We start from the raw sequence: 18,628 nt of genomic DNA on the forward strand, positions 1-18,628 counted from the left end.
AATGGAAACAGGCCGGTGAATCTTCTGGTGGAATCTGGTACAACCGCCCAAATAATTGACTTCTATTTCTATAACAGGAAGGCTCTGTATGCCGGATAAAAGAGCGGTGTGTGCGGTTTGTGCAGTAATAAAGTGTCCGTTGCCGATTTTGGCGGAAGGCTGAATCTATGGGTGTGATTTGCGTTAATATTCAATGTTATTATTCAGTCGGACAATGTGTGTGACTACCACATATCGCCCCCCCTGAGAGAAGCGGTCTGTCCATTTTAGATTACGCCATTTTTATGTGACGCTTTTGTCTCGTATTTGCATTTTACTGGATACATTATACTGTGGGTAATTAAAAAGGTGGCCAGGCAGTGGTATAATCTAATCCAACACATTCACAGAAGTTAATATATTTCTGTTTCTATAATAGGTAATGTAAATGGGGAAGTACAGCATGCCTTTAAGCAGAACTCTCCCAGGTTATTCTGATATTTGGACAATGTGTCACGGTTGTGGGATGAAGAGGACACAGGCGCAGAGTAGAGGTAGGTAAGGTAATCCATTTAATACAAAATAAAGAATGCAGGACTCCAACAAAACAAAAAGCAGCAACCAGTGACGTGGGTATTCCTTACACAGGATAAACAAAACCAAAATGAACCACGCCTTGGGGCCTACAAACTAAACTTTAAATAGGGTCCCCAATTGGAGGCAATGACTAACACCTGCCTCCAATTGGGGAAACCAAAAAAAGGAGTAGAGGTGGCTAAAGGCCACCTCCTGTCCTGTCCTGGCTATGCCCCGAGCCCAGCGCAGAGATGGCTAGGGGCACAGCCAGGACGTGACAGTACCCCCCCCCAAAGGCGCGGGCTCCCGACCGCAAGACCGGGACGACCACACCCGGACCGGCGGAGGCTCAGCGCCCGGAGCCGCCGGCACAGGCCGGGGAGGCGGAGCCGCAGGGACAGGCCAGGGAGGCAGAGGGTCAGGAGACGGGAGAGCCGGCGGAGGGACAGGAACCGGCAGGAGAGCCGGCGGCGGGTCGACAGCCGGCGGAGAAGCAGGAGCCGGGGGAACCGGCGGAGGGTCGACAGCCGGCGGAGGAGCAGGAGCCGGGAGAGCCGGCGGAGGAGCAGGAGATGGGGAAACCGGCGGAGGGTCAGGAGCCGGCGGAAGAGCCGGCGGAGGAGTAGGAGCCGGCGGAGGCGGCGGAGGGTCCGGAGCCGGCGGGAGAGCCGGCGGAGGAGTAGGAGACGGGGGAGCCGGCGGGGGAATAGGAGCCGGCGGAGGAGCAGGAGCCGGGGGAGGCGGCGGAGGGTCCGGAGCCGGCGGGAGAGCCGGCGGAGGAGTAGGAGACGGGGGAGCCGGCGGGGGAATAGGAGCCGGCGGAGGAGCAGGAGCCGGGGGAGGCGGCGGAGGGTCCAGAGCCGGCGGAAGAGCCGGCGGAGGAGCAGGAGATGGGGAAACCGGCGGAGGGTCAGGAGCCGGCGGAAGAGCCGGCGGAGGAGTAGGAGCCGGCGGAGGAGCAGGAGATGGGGGAGCCGGCGGAGGAGCAGGAGCCGGTGGAGGAGCAGGAGCCTGGGGAGCCGGCGGAGGGTCCGGAGCCGGCGGAAGGGCCGGCGGTGGGTCCGGAGCCGGCGGAAGAGTCGGCGGAAGAGCCGGCGGAGGGTCCGGAGCCGGCGGAAGAGCCGGCGGAGGAGTAGGAGCCGGGGGAGCTGGCGGAGGAATAGGAGCAGGCAGAGGAATAGGAGACGGGGGAGCCGGCGGGGGAATAGGAGCCGGTGGAGGAGCAGGAGCCGGGGAAGCCGGCGGAGGGTCCGGAGCCGGCGGGAGAGCTGGGGGAGGAGTAGGAGCCGGGGGAGCCGGCGGAGGAATAGGAGCCGGCAGAGGAATAGGAGACGGGGGAGCCGGCGGAGGAATAGGAGCCGGCGGCAGGTCGGCAGCCGGCGGAGGAGCAGGAGCCGGGGGAGCCGGCGGAGGGTCCGGAGCCGGCGGAAGAGCCGGCGGAGGAGTAGGAGCCGGGGGAGCCGGCGGAGGCATAGGAGACAGGGGAGCCGGCGGAGGAATAGGAGCCGGCAGCAGGTCGGCAGCCGGCGGAGGAGCAGGAGCCGGGGGAGCCGGCGGAGGGTTGACGGCCGGCGGGGGAGCAGGAGCCGGCGGAGGAGCAGGAGACGGGGGAGCCGGCGGGGGAATAGGAGCCGGTGGAGGAGCAGGAGCCGGGGGAGCCGGCGGAGGGTCAGAACCCTGTGGGAGAGCCGGCGAAGGAGCCGGAGACAGGGAAGCCGGCGGAGGGTCAGGGAGAGCCGGCGGAGGTTCAGGGAGAGCCGGGACAGGCGAGGGCGCCGCTGAGGCCGGGACAGGCGAGGGCGCCGCTGAGGCCGGGACAGGCGAGGGCGCCGCTGAGGCCGGGACAGGCGAGGGCGCCGTAGGACGATGCGGGGGCTCCTGGGCAGGTGAAGGCGCTGCGGGACAAGGCGGCCAGTCCACCGCGGGCTCGGGCGGCGGCCAGTCATCCGCGGCCTCGTGCGGCGGCGGCCAGTCATCCGTGGCCTCGGGCGGCCAGTCAACCGCTGGCTCGGGCGGCGGCGGCCAGTCATCCACGGCCCCGGGCGGCGGCGACCAGTCATCCGCTGGCTCGGGCGGCGGCGGCCAGTCATCCGCGGGCCCGGGCGGCGGCGGCGGCCAGTCATCCGCGGGCCCGGGCGGCGGCGGCCAGTCATCCGCGGACCCGGGCGGCGGCGGCCAGTCATCCGCGGGCCCGGGCGGCGGCGGCCAGTCATCCGCGGGCCCGGGCGGCGGCGGCCAGTCATCCGCGGGCCCGGGCGGCGGCGGCCAGTCATCCGCGGGCCCGGGCGGCGGCCAGTCCACGGCGGGTCCTGGCGGCGGCGAAAACAGGGCAGCGGGAGGAGCTGGCGGCTGAGGCCACTGGGCAGCGGGTGGAGCTGGCGGCTGAGGCCACTGGGCAGCGGGTGGAGCTGGCGGCTGAGGCCACTGGGCAGCGGGAGGAGCTGGCGGCTGAGGCCACTGGGCAGCGGGAGGAGCTGGCGGCTGAGGCCACTGGGCAGCGGGTGGAGCTGGCGGCTGAGGCCACTGGGCAGCGGGTGGAGCTGGCGGCGGAGGCCACTGGGCAGCGGGAGGAGCTGGCGGCGGAGGCCACTGGGCAGCGGGAGGAGCTGGCGGCTGCGGCCACTGGGCAGCGGGAGGAGCTGGCGGCGGAGGCCACTGGGCAGCGGGAGGAGCTGGCGGCTGCGGCCACTGGGCAGCGGGAGGAGCTGGCGGCTGAGGCCACTGGGCAGCGGGAGGAGCTGGCGGCTGAGGCCACTGGGCAGCGGGAGGAGCTGGCGGCTGCGGCCACTGGGCAGCGGGAGGAGCTGGCGGCTGCGGCCACTGGGCAGCGGGGGGCGCTGGCAGCGCTGACTGCGTCTCCCAGGCAGCGGGGAACGCTGGCTGCGGCTCCCAAGCAGCGGGGGGCGCTGGCTGCGGCTCCCAAGCAGCGGGGGACGCTGGCTGCGGCTCCCAAGCAGCGGGGAGCGCTGGCTGCGGCTCCCAGGCAGCGGGGGACGCTGGCTGCGGCTCCCGGGCAGCAGGGGGCACTGGCGGCGCTGGCTGCGGCTCCCAGGCAGCGGGGGGCGCTTGCTGCGGCTCCCGGGCAGCAGGGGGCGCTGGCGGCGCTGGCTGCGGCTCCCAGGCAGCGGGGGACGCTGGCTGCAGCTCCCAAGCAGCGGGGGGCGCTGGCTGCGGCTCCCAAGCAGCAGGGGTTGCTGGCGGCGCTGGCTGCGGCTCCCAGGGAGCGGGGAGCGCTGGCTGCGGCTCCCGGGCAGCAGGGGGCGCTGGCTGCGGCTCCCAGGGAGCGGGGAGCGCTGGCTGCGGCTCCCGGGCAGCAGGGGGCGCTGGCTGCGGCTCCCAGGGAGCGGGGGGCGCTGGCTGCGGCTCCCAGGCAGCGGGGGGCGCTGGCGGCGCTGGCTGCGGCTCCCAGGGAGCGGGGAGCGCTGGCTGCGGCTCCCGGGCAGCGGGGGGCGCAGGCTGCGGCTTCCGGGCAGCGGGGGGCGCAGGCTGCGGCTTCCGGGCAGCAGGGGGCACTGGCGGCGCTGGCTGCGGCTCCCAGGCAGCGGGGGGCGCTGGCTGCGGCTCCCGGGCAGCAGGGGGCGCTGGCGGCGCTGGCTGCGGCTCCCAGGCAGCGGGGGACGCTGGCTGCAGCTCCCAAGCAGCGGGGGGCGCTGGCTGCGGCTCCCAAGCAGCAGGGGTTGCTGGCGGCGCTGGCTGCGGCTCCCAGGGAGCGGGGAGCGCTGGCTGCGGCTCCCGGGCAGCAGGGGGCGCTGGCTGCGGCTCCCAGGCAGCGGGGGGCGCTGGCTGCGGCTCCCAGGCAGCGGGGGGCGCTGGCGGCGCTGGCTGCGGCTCCCAGGGAGTGGGGAGCGCTGGCTGCGGCTCCCGGGCAGCGGGGGGCGCAGGCTGCGGCTTCCGGGCAGCGGGGGGCGCAGGCTGCGGCTCCCGGGCAGCGGGGGGCGCTGGCTGCGGCTCCCGGGCAGCGGGGGGCGCTGGCTGCGGCTCCCGGGCAGTGTGGGGCGCTGGCGGCGCCGGCTGCGGCTCCCGGGCAGCAGGGGGCGCTGGCTGCGAGAACCGGTACGGCGGGTCCCGATAGCCCCACCAGTCCTCACATCTCCCAACATCAGGGAAAGCCCTCATAGGCCCCCCCGGCGTTGTTGCCCGACGCCTAGGAGCTGGCACCGGGCAGGGCTGGGGCACCTGGACTACCCCACACGTGAGCACGGGTGGCACGGCCGCGTCCTTCCATTCCGCCTGCCCCCACAGCACCCCGCCAAGAAATTCTTGGGGCGGACACACGGAGGTTTGCTTACATCGCCTCCGTCGACGTCTCCTCCGGGGTGGATGCTGTGGAGGCCCGGTGTGCCGCAGAGGACAGTAGGGGTTCTGCTCCTCCTCGGTGTCGCTGTCCGGCCAACCGAGGAGTTCCCCTACCGTCCATTTCTGCTGTGTCTCTTGGTGGTGGTTCATTCTGTCACGGTTGTGGGATGAAGAGGACACAGGCGCAGAGTAGAGGTAGGTAAGGTAATCCATTTAATACAAAATAAAGAATGCAGGACTCCAACAAAACAAAAAGCAGCAACCAGTGACGTGGGTATTCCTTACACAGGATAAACAAAACCAAAATGAACCACGCCTTGGGGCCTACAAACTAAACTTTAAATAGGGTCCCCAATTGGAGGCAATGACTAACACCTGCCTCCAATTGGGGAAACCAAAAAAAGGAGTAGAGGTGGCTAAAGGCCACCTCCTGTCCTGTCCTGGCTATGCCCCGAGCCCAGCGCAGAGATGGCTAGGGGCACAGCCAGGACGTGACACAATGGCTTTTCAGTAACGGCATATTATGGATCTTTTAAAGAACCCAGTATTTTGGCTAGAGTATTGTAGTTCTGTTTATTTTTACAGTACTGTGCAAAAGTCTTAGGCAACTGAAAATTTAATAAATAAATATATATTTTACAAATTAACACCAAATTAATGTTTTTAGTGACAAGACTTTTGCCCAGTCCTGTAAATCACATTTAATTTCATGTTGTTAAATTTTTTTCAACCACCAACTTTGTTTCTTTACTGAGAAAAATGTACTTACAACTACTGTGTTGAGTGGTTGTCCACCTACTTATTTTAAGATGAATACAGTTTCTATAAGTCACTCTGGGTAAGAGCATCTGCTAAATGACTAACATGTAAATGTAAAGACCATGTAAATGTTGTCTTCCAATGACAGCAGTGGTTTTCGGAGAAAACTGTTCCCCTATTAAAACCCCTAATTCTGACAATAATGCCGTGGTCCCTGTGCCAGTGTTTCCGTAACAGCCTAAGAGGTGGATCTGGAGACATGTACTGACAGAGCTGACCATCCGCATAACAGGAAGTACAGTTTAACCATGTTTTGACAGTGTTCGTCTGCAATAAAACAGCAAAACAAACGCAGAAAAAACAGGCTTGTATTTGGGGTACCAATGGGGTCCGATGATTGTAATAAGCTCACAAGGCATTTATAAGTTAAACTCTCTAGCAAGCAATGGTTCCGCAAAACATAATGAATGTTTAAAACATTTAAGTATAAAGTAAAGATCACAGGCTTATTAAGGTCCCAGTGATAATACTGTAATTGCAAAAAATGATGACCATGCCTGTATTGCTAGACTCTCCCAGCGTCCGGACAGGCCTGTGGAAGTAAACATCTTTAAATTGATTTTCTCATGCCAATATTATCAGACAGAGCACTTCAAGGCCCAACGGAGGCTCAGGTAAATAAACGCTTATTTGAATTAAATATACACACAGGGATTTATTAAACACACTTTCATTATTAATTAATTAAATTACAAAGACTGCACTGGGACCATCAGGGGAGGGGGCGGGGGGTGTCAGGGTGGGGGGGGGTTGGTTGATTGAGACAGATCCAGGAAACAGATATTATCAGCATCCTGGCAACAATATTTTGAGAAATTATCAACTTCACCGTATCACATTCTGATAATATTCAATAAATAATACCAGAACTCCAATTTGGTCCAATGAATTGTCCTGATTAAGCCTCTTTTCAGTTGATGGCACTGTTCCAGCTTTGAGGTGAAAAAATCTATAATGATTTGTAGAACGAGGTAAAACTTTGTCCTAACCCTACATCTCAGAGAGGAAAGCACCCGAGAAACAACAAGCACTGAGGGCAACTCATTATTAATGTAACAATATCACAATTTTCTCTTTTCTCGCTCAGAGCATCTCCTACCAAAAGACATCGGTGCATCCTAACTTTTCTAGCGGCAACCGGTAACGGGCTGGTGCTTTAACGGGGCCGAGGCGTAGTCGTTTTTGATGAACGACGTGTACTCTCCCTTTGTCCCAGAAGATGACCTCACTGGAATGTTGGAGGCGTGACTTTCCTCTTTGCGTCCGTGTGTCATCATCCCACCACATTCCGTGTAGCAATTCCAAACCCGTTCTCATCCACCGCAGCTGGCATTGGATGTTCTCACCTTTCCCGTTGTATGTTAATCAAAGTCGAATGTAAGACAATTTCACACCGCTGTTAAGGCTTCATGGGACTCACAAAGTTCTTTGCGCAAAGTTTCCATGTTCCGTTTTTTTTTTTTTTTAAACACTGATTTCCGTCACGCGAAATTCATTTGCTTGCAGTAGGAATTCGATTTTCCAGAGGTTGTTGGAGGCTTACTCCTGTTGAACGCCATTTAATTCCTCCTCCTATCCCATTACATGGTGATTTTCCATGGCTCCTGGCATGGAAATACCAGAGGCACTTCACTTCAAAATCCCTCTCATGGTGGCAAATATTGATGACATTTTTCAATTATTGTACTTTCCCGCAAGCTGTCGAACACTTGTATCAGCTCATTCATTCCTATATTTTCTCTACAGTCAATAACCGTAGTCACGGCCACATAGACAAAATGTCCATTTGTGAGTAAGGTTGTCAGAAGCTAAACGAAGTGGATCTTTATTGTTTTGGTCATTTCATCTGTAGAGGAGTTTAGGACATGATTAGTGTTTAGAGGAATCAAGGTCATGAGGTCATTTAAACTGTAGAGGAGTTTAGGACATGATTAGTGTTTAGAGGAATCAAGGTCATGAGGTCATTTAAACTGTAGAGGAGTTTAGGACATGATTACCGTTTACAAGAAACAAATGCTTGGCTGTTGTTTATGTTATATTCAACACGACATTTTAGATTGTGTTTTACCCTGGAAGCACATCGGAGCGTTCTCAGGAGATGAGAAGGCTTTGAACCCTGGGCCAGGTCGAGAGATATTTCCACGTACTCTGCGACAATGAGAGGCCATACTTTTGAAAGCACCAGAACTGTTGTGTGAACGATTCATTGGGGATATTGTAGATCGCTGGAGATAACAGCTACAGCCCTGCTTCAAAGGGAATAAGCCTTGCACTCAGTCCTGGGCCAAAGTAACTAACAAACATGCTCACGGCAGATCCATTCCATTGAGCCTGTTTTGTTAGTCCAGGACGAGGCTTAATTTCTGTCCACAAAACAGACCCTCAGTGCATTACCAACCAGTAGAAATGTTTACCTCACAAGGCTTATAGTGATGCTATCCCCTCCTTCATTCTGACACTCAACCAGTCCTAATCTGAACTCCATACCATAGTGCTCACATTCACTAGTAATGTAAACGTAGGCACTATCAAACACTATGGTTCATTGTTTAACCATATAACGTTTTTCAGATTTAACTATCTTTGATGGGAACATTTGGTCCAGATATGTACACAGACCACACACACACACACACACACACACACACAGCAGTGGGTCCACCATCCCACACACAAACACACACATTCTCAATATTCCAGTGGGCAGTATTGTCTCTAGTGGAACTCTTGTGTGAAGCTCTCCTGTTTTTGCGGCACTGCTCTTATTCTAACAGTGAGTACAGATTAAGTGTAAAGGGCACACACACACAATGTAAAGCCACCAACCCACACACACTCAAGCGTGGGTTCTATTGGAGGGGTCTCCAGCAGGTCGATGTACCCGTGGCAGACACTTATCAGTATTTCACCAAACATTTCCGAAGGCTCATGCGAATCGTCGCACATTCCCCTGCAAACCGTCTGCAGACGGCCAGCCACTAAGCGATTCAGGTACGGGATGTTTACCGGGCCGGCACCCACCTGGGGCAGAATTTGGCACGAGGCGCTGGGCTTCAACACAGAAAAAAATATTTTTCAATATGTTTTCCCGCTAGCATACAGGTTGGGCAATCAACTGTCTCTTGGAGGTCCTCTGACACTCTAACCTCGTCCGCGCTCCCCGGGTCATCGCTTGATATAGCTGATATAAATTTTTGCACATTCACTGACCATGATTCTCTGCCAACGAAAAGCCCTATTTTTTATTTAGCTAGTTAGCATTGGGGACAGCGGGGAACCTGCAATGGTGTGTTGAAATGAATTACTCTCCCAAGTTTGCTTCCTAGGAGCTAGAAATTGGATTTGCCTGGCAGATGAAAGGCGTGACACGCTGCATGCAGTCACTACGGTCTATATAATCAGCAGAAACACCAGTAGATGTTGTTGTCTGAGCGTCCCCCAGTGTCCTGTTCCAGGCTGCAAAAACATTATGGGTCCGCCGTGACAAAAAAGGTTTTGAACGCCGACAAGATCTTTAAATGTTATTGGCTTTAAAGGACATATGAACAAAATATGTGGCAATGAATTACCAATATCCACGTGATCTGTTCCTTAACGTTCGGTGAGGCTATCTGGAACTAGTGGGGCTGCTCTTTGTGTTCACACCATAGTTTGTTACATTTAGATTGTATTTACTTCACCCATAACCCTCTACTGAATGTTAGAGACATGAAAACCTGTCGTCGCCGTATGACTACAATATAGGTCAGAATGCAAGCTCTTCCCGTTGCCTTTGAGGATTATTTTCTGTAAAAAAACAAATGCTTGTTTCGCAAACACAAAACAGGAAGAGCTACAACTCCTGATAAAAGCCAAAAAAGGACCTCTATTTTACCTTTGCTCTCTACTTCGTAACCTCTCGGCTAAACCATTCTTCTCCTCATGCTAAACCGTTCTACTCCTCATGCTAAACCGTTATTCTCCTCATGCTAAACAGTTCTTCTCCTCATGCTAAACCGTTCTTCACCTCATGCTAAACCGTTCTTCTCCTCATGCTAAACCGTTCTTCTCCTCATGCTAAACCGTTCTTCTCCTCATGCTAAACCGTTATTCTCCTCATGCTAAACCGTTCTTCACCTCATGCTAAACCGTTCTTCTCCTCATGCTAAACCGTTCTTCTCCTCATGCTAAACCGTTCTTCTCCTCATGCTAAACCGTTCTTCTCCTAATGCTAAACCGTTCTTCTCCTCACGCTGTGGGGGAATCATTCCACTCTCAGCAGTGTCACTCTGAACACACTGATTGTCTGTGCAAACAGCACAACAGCAACCACTCAAGACCTTAAACAAGAGGCGAGCAACCAGTGAAAATGTCTAACAGGATAAAATCTTGGCACTGTTTAAGGGGCTCACCGGGCCTCACCAATGCGGTAAAAACGATGGGCCCTTCGTACATACGAGCCTGTCAAATATACATGAATAACAAGGCCATCGCGGAGCGACGGCATTGCCGCGACACCCCAGATTGGGAAATGTTCAAGGACAGCAATGCCAATGAACACATTACACAAACAGGGTCACATCCTTCACTCAGCGTGATTGAAGCCTGCGTCACGTTGAAGACATTTCTGTCACGCAGGAGCTACGGGCCGCGGTACACTGCCTACGCTTTCAGAAACTCAGCCGGTTTTACTGCAAATGAGACTCACGGAGGCCTCTCAGTCACAGGTCACTTCCGTACCCCCGCCATGCCACTTCCTCCTCTCATGCACGTTTCGTGTCCATATCCCTGAGTGCTGGGTACGCCACTCTGGTCGGCCTCTCCTCAACATCCACTATACTGCTTGTATCACTATTACCTATATCACTTGTATCACTATATCACTTGTATCACTATATCACTTGTATCACTATTACCTATATCACTTGTATCACTATATCACTTGTATCACTATTAACTATATCACATGTATCACTATTACCTATATCTCTTGTATCACAATTACCTATATCACTTGTACCACTATAACCTATATCACTTGTATCACTATTACCTATATCACTTGTATCACTATATTGCTTGTATAACTATTACCTATATCACTTGTATCACTGTTACCTGCACATTCCTCTTTCACAAGACAAGGCCAAGTGCACTATTACACACTGTCTCTCTTAGATTTGTTAATTAACCCATACAGTACCAGCTCTATATTGAAAAAAGGTATAGCAGCAATTTAAACATCAAGGGCCAATCAGAAAGAGAACAGTGTCACTATCTGAAAGACTTCTCACCCCCCAGAAATTCTTGAGAAAAAAAACACGGGGTCCCTGCAGACAGTAAGTCCCTAGTGGAACGACACACTGGTAGAACTGCTGTCTCTAGTAGAACGACACACTGGTAAACTACTGTCTCTAGCAGAACGACACACTGGTAGAACTGCTGTCTCTAGTAGGATGAAGCCCTGGTAGAACTGCCGTCTTTAGTGGAACGACACACTGGTAGAACTGCCGTCTTTAGTGGAACGACACACTGGTAGAACTGCCGTCTCTAGTGGAACGACACACTGGTAGAACTGCTGTCTCTAGTGGAACAACACACTGGTAGAACTGCTGTCTCTAGTGAAACAACACACTGGTAGAACTGCTGTCTCTAGTGGAACAACACACTGGTAGAACTGCTGTCTCTAGTGGAACAACACACTGGTAGAACTGCTGTCTCTAGTGGAACAACACACTGGTAGAACTGCTGTCTCTAGTGGAACTCGTTTGTGATGCTGCTTTCCTCTCATGCTTTTGAGTCACAGCTCTTATTCTGACAATTAGCGCATTCTGCTCTTTTATTCTGTTCTGAAATGAACCACTCTGCTCTCATTAAAATACTTCTTGTTTTATAAGCGATGCACACTCCAAAAGAAAAAAACATTGATTTAACACATAACCAGCAGCAATCAGATGTTGAGCAGGCTCACAGTCTGATCGCAGCTGGTCGGCGTCGTATTGTACATTGAATCAACCTCCAGGTCATTTTGTTGATGCATGCAAAAACACAGAGATTGAAACAAACAACTCAGAAAATCAATGAGGCATGCTGGGAAATGGACTTGGTTTGAGTTGTGCCAAAACCTGTTCAGAAGTTCAGTGCATTTACTCGATTTCATGGCCATATGAAGTCCACCCAACTCCAAGACTGATGCTGATTAAGCAATTGGTAAGGTTGGACTTCTTACAGTGAACTATCCAGTCTGAGGAAGAGAAGACACACTCAGTGGAGTTGTTTTTCTTTGCCTTAATGCCTTTCCTCTCCCTCTCTTCCTCAACTTCCTGTCCCCCATCGCTTTTCCCTACCTCTCTCTCTCTCTCCTCTCTTTTTATTTCAGGATCCTCCCGTCCACTAGTTACAGCTTCCTGCTGAAGAATCTGGTGTCCGGAGCAGACTATAGCCTGTGTGTTCTGGCGATCTTTGATGACACGGTGACGTCCCTAGCTGCCACCAAGGTACTCGGCTCCTCCCTCTGTAACTACCCCCCTCCCCCCAGAGTTCACTTTTCCCATCACCTATTTTAATGACAGACTTTGCGCCAGTTAATTGGCTGACAAACTGATGGTGGAACCTCCCACTAACCCATGAATCCACCAATCCAGTGCCTCCATGAATAAGTTGTGAAGTAGTGAATAGAAATGTTATTGGGACGCACCCTTCCACTCCTCACTAATGCTTTTAACAAGATTCAGTGTTTTGGGGTTTGGCTTTATATTGCCAAGTGGATTATCTTTTCCGTAATCCCTTCCTCTCTCTCTATTTCCATTCAAAATTTCTTTCTTTTCTATTTCCTTAATCTCTGCCTCTCTTTCTCTCCTTTCTCAAGGTTCTTGGCTGTACTCAGTTTAGCACTAAAGAACTTTACCCAGAATGCCGATCTCTACAGGCCCACTTCCTGGGTGGAACCCTGACGATCTTGGTCGGAGGCATTGTCGTGGTAACGCTGCTGGTGTTCACCGTGGCTCTGATGGTTCGTCACCGTGTCTGCAGTAACCACGAGGACCGCTGTCACCATGGAGACGACAACGATGAGTCGGCAGCTTGTTGCCAGGGTGGGTCGTTGGGGAGTCCGATGAAAGGGGCAGTGGCAGGTGGTGGTGGAGTCTATGGCCAATCAAATGGCAACGGGGATGTTATGATGGTGGTCTTGCCCAACGGGCTGCCCTCAAAACAGCAGGGGGGCGGGGCAAAGGAGAGCGATAAAGAGAAGGAGGAGGTGACAGAGAGGCAGAAGGAGAAAGGAGGAACCAATTCTCCTCCTAAACTACCCCCTAAACCCAGAGAAGGGCTGAATGGGGGAGGTAAGGGGAAAGGAATGGGAGGAGAACTGAAAGACATGACATTAGCGCTGTGTGATAAACGCCTCTCCCCCTACACGGAACGAGCCTCTCTCTACTACTCTCCAGTCTTGGGCACATCCCACTCCAGCCTCCCTCGCCAATCACGTGGACTCACAGGGACAAAGGGGAGGGCCAGGCTCTGTCCCGATGTAGTGGTGGGCGGAACCAAACGAGCAAGCTTCACCTTGGACACGCCCATTGGGCAGGACCTCCTCTCTGATTGGAGGATTAGACACGGGGGCATAGTGGGTGGTGTTGTAGACAAATGGAACTCCTCCCAGGCCTATCAGAGTCCAGGAACACCGCTAAGCCCCTCCCATTGCACCGTGCGCGCCAAACGTAGCAACTCCCTCGACATGGGGTCCAGCTCTTCCTCTGTTTCCGTCAGCACAACAACGGTGGCAACCCAACGACGTTACGCCGGTCGCCGCGGCTATGCCAAGCGACTGTCCGTCACCTGGACGAGGCGGAGCAAGTCACTGCACGGTATGCTGGTGCACTGCGCCTCGGCGACCAGCACGACATCCTCAACGACAAGCGAGGACGGCAGCACGGACGGGGACTGTGGCATGGGTAACCATGGCTACATTCACGCCTACAACACCAACAACTCCAATTCCAACGCTCTGATGGCACGTGATGTTATCAAAGACAATGGGAACAGTAAAACAGGGCGAGAGAGGCGTAAAGAGAGAGAAAGGACAGCCATTAAAGAGCTGGAAGAGAGTGTGGTGTAGAGAGAGAGGGAGGGAAAACGAGCTGATAGAGGGTTAAAAATAAGAGAGCACGGGAGAGAGGAGTTGAGATAAAGAAGGTTGAGAAGAGAGAGATTCTTAACTTGTTCTTCTAAGTAGGCCTCTAGATTAGAGACTTGACCTAAATTGAATTCAGATGGAGGTTACAGAAAAGGGGGCAAGAAAAAAGAGAGAAAAATGAAAGAGATATGAGAGAGAATAATCTCTAAGACTTTCTGCATAAAACAGAACAAGCTTACAGAGGGTGATTTCAGATGAGAGGAGAAGTAGGAAAGTGTTGAACCCAATGTAGAGTGACAGAAGGCATGAGGAGAGAGGTGACGGAGGGCAGAGAGAAATAAAACCTCTCAGAGAGACAGGGGGGAGGCCGGAGCGGGAGCGACCAAGAGGAGCGAGACAAAGAGGAGAGAGAGGACAGAGTTAGGAGACGCAAGAGAACAGTAGGAGAGAGTGGCTGAGAGAGACAGAGAGCGGGAGAGAGGAAGTGAGAGGGAAAGAGAGGCAGGAAAGAGAGAGTGATGTCAAAGGAGATGATACACACGGAAGATGACTATCTAGCCCTTGCGCAGTGGAGGAAGACTTTAAGACTAACCTATCCTTCTGATCATGGGCAGGACCTGGGTTTTTATCGGATCGAAAAACAACACAAAACAACGATGACCTCGCACACACACACACACACACAGAGGCATTCTAACAGGGTTTCCCCAGGACAGAAGCGGGGGCTAACTGCCATCTCCCTGGGAGCACGGCTTTCATCTGGGGAGCTGCGCTACAGAGGGACCAGTGAGTCCTCTGGAAGTGACCCCGTCGGTAATGATGTCACTGGGAAATGGTCTGAGTATAGGTTGTTTTCAATACAGTGACCCCGTTGGTAATGATGTCACTGGGAAATGGTCTGAGTATAGGTTGTTTTCAATACAGTGTCCCAGGAGGGGTTTTTTTCGCACGAAAACTGTTGGGGTCAGGCAATGAGGAAACGATAAGGGGTTCGTTCTCTGAGGTTAACATTAACGCTGGCTTTCACCCTGAGGAAGGCTCTGTAAAAACGTGTCAATTTTGGCTGAAAGAACTGCTCACACCTAGTTTCATCACTGGAGTAAGGCAGCGCAACGGTATACATTTCATGATCAGTAAAATCACAGTTGATTGTAATTTCATTTAAGCCATTAGCAGCCTTCACACAATGTCCAAACAACAATATTTGATTTTATCATTATCTTTCAGCCTGCTTGCTTCATCAGAGATCTGGTTCTCTCACAACTAGTCCTGGTTAAACAGTCTGTCTGGCAGCTGTCATCTCCACTCTAGATTGGAACAGTATTTGGATATAGATGGGTGGGTAGTTCAACTAAAAGATAGCTAGTGAACTATTTATATTGACGTGATCTGTAATTTGCAATTCGGCTAGGTAGCAAAACTGACTTGGTCTATCAGTGAGTGTAACATTATATCAGGACTCTCACCAGTAACTGGGATTAAATACTTTTGGAAAAAGGATTACATTATTTTGGAAAAAGAATTAGCACCACCATACTAAGCCAAGTGTACAAAGTTCAGCTACTGGATGCTTGGAAAGTAAACACCATCAAAGAACAAGGTAAAAACAGCCCTTCTGCTGACAGACAGGCAGAGATGGCGAGGTAGGAGTGACTTAATGAAATTCATATCATCAAGTCACTCATACCTTTCAGCTAACGCTCGTGGTTGAATAATTTATTGAATGATCCAACTAACGGCGGCTAGTGCTGAGAAATGTCACAAGGCTACACTCACATGTTAGCAATGAAATGTGATCTGGTGATCACGAAAAGTTCCTGCCTTTGTTTCACACATATTCAGATGATGGCAAAACGTGCACAATTGTTTGGCATGGAGTCATCGAGAAAAAAAGGGCGAAATTCCATCGTTTTTCAACCACATATTTATCACATTTAACAATCCCTTGAAATGGAGGTTCGGTAATCGATAGCAGGCAAATTGAACATTCTGCGACATGTTCATTGACAACAACCTGTATTCACAGAGGAAAGACATCTAAGGCATTGACCAATGGCCAGGACAGTGAACATGATAACATGGAAACATATATGACTGCAGGAGTAGAAATGTGTGTGACAGAATAGAGATACGCTGAAGTGCGCGCGTAAGAACTTGTATAGTATCTCACAAAAGTGAGTGCACCCCTCACATTTTTGTAAATATTTGAGTACACCTTTTCATGTGACAACACAGAAGAACTGACACATTGCTACAATGTTAAGTAGTGAGTGTACATCTTGTATAACAGTGTACATTTGCTGTCCCCTCAAAATAACTCAACCCACAGCCATTAACGTCTAAACCGCTGGCAACAAAAGTGAGTAAACCCCTATGTGAAAATATTCAAATTGGGCCCAATTAGCCATTTTCCCTCCCCGGTGTCATGTGACTCGTTTGTGTTACAAGATCTCTGGTGTGAATGGGGAGCAGGTGTGTTAAATTTGGTGTCATTGCTCTCACACTCACTCATACTGGTCACTGGAAGTTCTACATTTCACCTCATGGCAAAGAACTCTGAGGATCTGAAAAAAATAATTGTTGCTCTACATAAAGATGGCCTAGGCTATAAGAAGATTGCGAAGACCCTGAAACTGAGCTGCAGCACGGTGGCCAAGACCATTCAGCGGTTTAACAGGACAGGTTCCACTCAGAACAGGCCTCGCCATGGTCGACCAAAGAAACTGAGTGCACGTGTTCAGCGTCATATCCAGAGGTTGTCTGAGAAATATATGTATGAGAGCTGTCAGCATTGCTGCAGAGGTTGAAGGGGTGGGGGGTCAGCCTATCAGTGCTCAGAACCTACGCCGCACTCTGCATGGCTGTCATCCCAGAAGGAAGCCTCTTCTAAAGTTGATGCACAAGAAAGCCCGCAAACAGTTTGCTGAAGACAAGCAGACTAAGGACATGGATTACTGGAACCATGTCCTGTGGTCTGATTTGGCCAAGATAAACTTATTTGGTTCAGATGGTGTCAAGCGTGTGTGGCGGCAACCATGTGAGGAGTACAAAGACAAGTGTGTCTTGCCTACAGTCAAGCATGGTGGTGGGAGTGTCATGGTCTGGGGCTCCATGAGTGCTGCCGGCACTGGGGAGCTACAGTACATTGAGGGAACCATGAATTTCAACATGTACTGTGACATACTGAAGCAGAGCATGATCCCCTCCCTTTGGAGACTGGGCCACAGGGCAGTATTCCAACATGATAAAGACCCCAAACACACCTCCAAGACGACCACTGCCTTGCTAAAGAAGCTGAGGGTAAAGGTGATGGACTGCCCAAGTCTCCAGACCTAAACCCTATTGAGCGTCTGTGGGGCATCCTTAAATGGAAGGTGGAGGAGCGCAAAGTCTCTAACATCCACCAGCTCTGTGATGTCGTCATGGAGGAGTGGAAGAGGACTCCAGTGGCAACCTGTGAAGCTCTGGTGAACTCCATGCCAAAGAGGGTTAAGGAAGTGCTGGAAAATAATGGTGGCCACACAAAATATTGACACTTTGGGCCCAATTTGGACATTTTCACAGGGGTGTACTCACTTTTGTTGCAAGCTTTTTAGACATTAATGGTGTGTTGTGTTATTTTGAGGGGACAGCAAATTTACACTTTTATACAAGCTGTACATTCACTACTTTACATTGTAGCAAAGTGTCATTTATTCAGTGTTGTCACATGAACAGATGTAATCAAATATTTACACAAATGTGAGGGTTGTACTCACTTTTGTGAGATACTGTATGTGCATTCACTGCAATTTTTTTTATAATTGATCGCATAGGGATTCAAAAAAAGGTAAATCTGCAATGTTTTATGACTTCACTGGTTTCATTGTGTCACATGACTCAGTTCCCATCCAGTGAATGTTTCAGAGAGACAATACGAAATCGTAATCCATAAAGAAACAAGGAAAACCGTAAAGGACTGTCGCCGGGGACAACAGCACATTGTATTTCGGTATGTATGGCTCAAACATATGAAAACAAATAAACGGCAGAAAATGGAGAAGAATAAAATCCCCCGATGGAACAAAAACAAACGACAGACTATGAAAAAGCCTGGAAGTTCAAAGAACAACGAAGCAGCACAAAATAACTCTTGGAGACGAACACTGACAGATACAAAGACTTCAGACACCACAGACACTCATTCCCGATACAAGTTGGGAAAGGGCTGGGTGGGGGGGTTGGGGGGGGGGGTTAAGACGGGGGTGCCATCCGTTTCTCTGCTTTGATCGGCTGTTGTTAGGATCAACTAGGCGTGTGATTTTGTTGAGAATTATCTTCCATTACAACGGCTGCTGTCGGTGTGCTTATTAGCCTACGTCTGGAGACGAACGTTTCATCAGTCACATGAGATATCGTGTCCATAGTGTCTAGACAGCTGTGTCACCGAGGACCGGACAGTGGCCCCCCCCAGATCCCCTCACCGGAGACCTACCTTGTTCCTCTTAAAAGACAATGCAAAAACCGTTTAGGCGTTCCCATCAGATTTAGACACCCCCCAGCCCTCCCTGAGGGACCTGTTCAGAGGTAGTGTACTTCTAAAGAACACAGGGTGCCATTTTTTTTTTGGAACGACTAGTTATCATCTATGACGTTGTTATAAAACATGTGTAAAGTGTTGTAGGCAGACTGTGTGGCTTCATGGAGATAAACACAGAGGACACTGATAATCATTCTGACAAGTATATAACCGTGTCTTAAATCACTCCCTATTCCCCCACATAGTGCACTGCTTTTGATCGGAGCCACTGGAGTGTTCACACTACTTTGGACGAGAACACCCTATAGGCCACGGCCGATGCT

At 52.1% G+C, this 18,628-nt stretch overlaps 2 protein-coding genes across 2 annotated transcripts in view; one reads left to right on the forward strand and one right to left on the reverse strand.

Moving 5' to 3' along the window:
* The window catches only part of LOC105030914 (leucine-rich repeat and fibronectin type-III domain-containing protein 4), a 46,648-nt gene extending 30,635 nt beyond the window's left edge, over positions 1-16,013 (forward strand). The window contains exons 8-9 of the mRNA XM_013140504.3: positions 12,029-12,146; positions 12,518-16,013. Of these exons, the coding sequence (XP_012995958.2) occupies positions 12,029-12,146; positions 12,518-13,768 (1,369 nt within the window). The 3' untranslated portion in view covers positions 13,769-16,013. The remainder of the gene's footprint in view (positions 1-12,028; positions 12,147-12,517) is intronic.
* LOC105030915 (pyruvate carboxylase, mitochondrial) overlaps positions 1-18,628 on the reverse strand; it is a 202,581-nt gene that overhangs the window by 72,676 nt on the left and 111,277 nt on the right. The window lies entirely within an intron of this gene.

Source organism: Esox lucius, chromosome 24 (genome assembly GCF_011004845.1).
Source record: "Esox lucius isolate fEsoLuc1 chromosome 24, fEsoLuc1.pri, whole genome shotgun sequence".
Taxonomy (NCBI): Eukaryota; Metazoa; Chordata; class Actinopteri; order Esociformes; family Esocidae; genus Esox; species Esox lucius.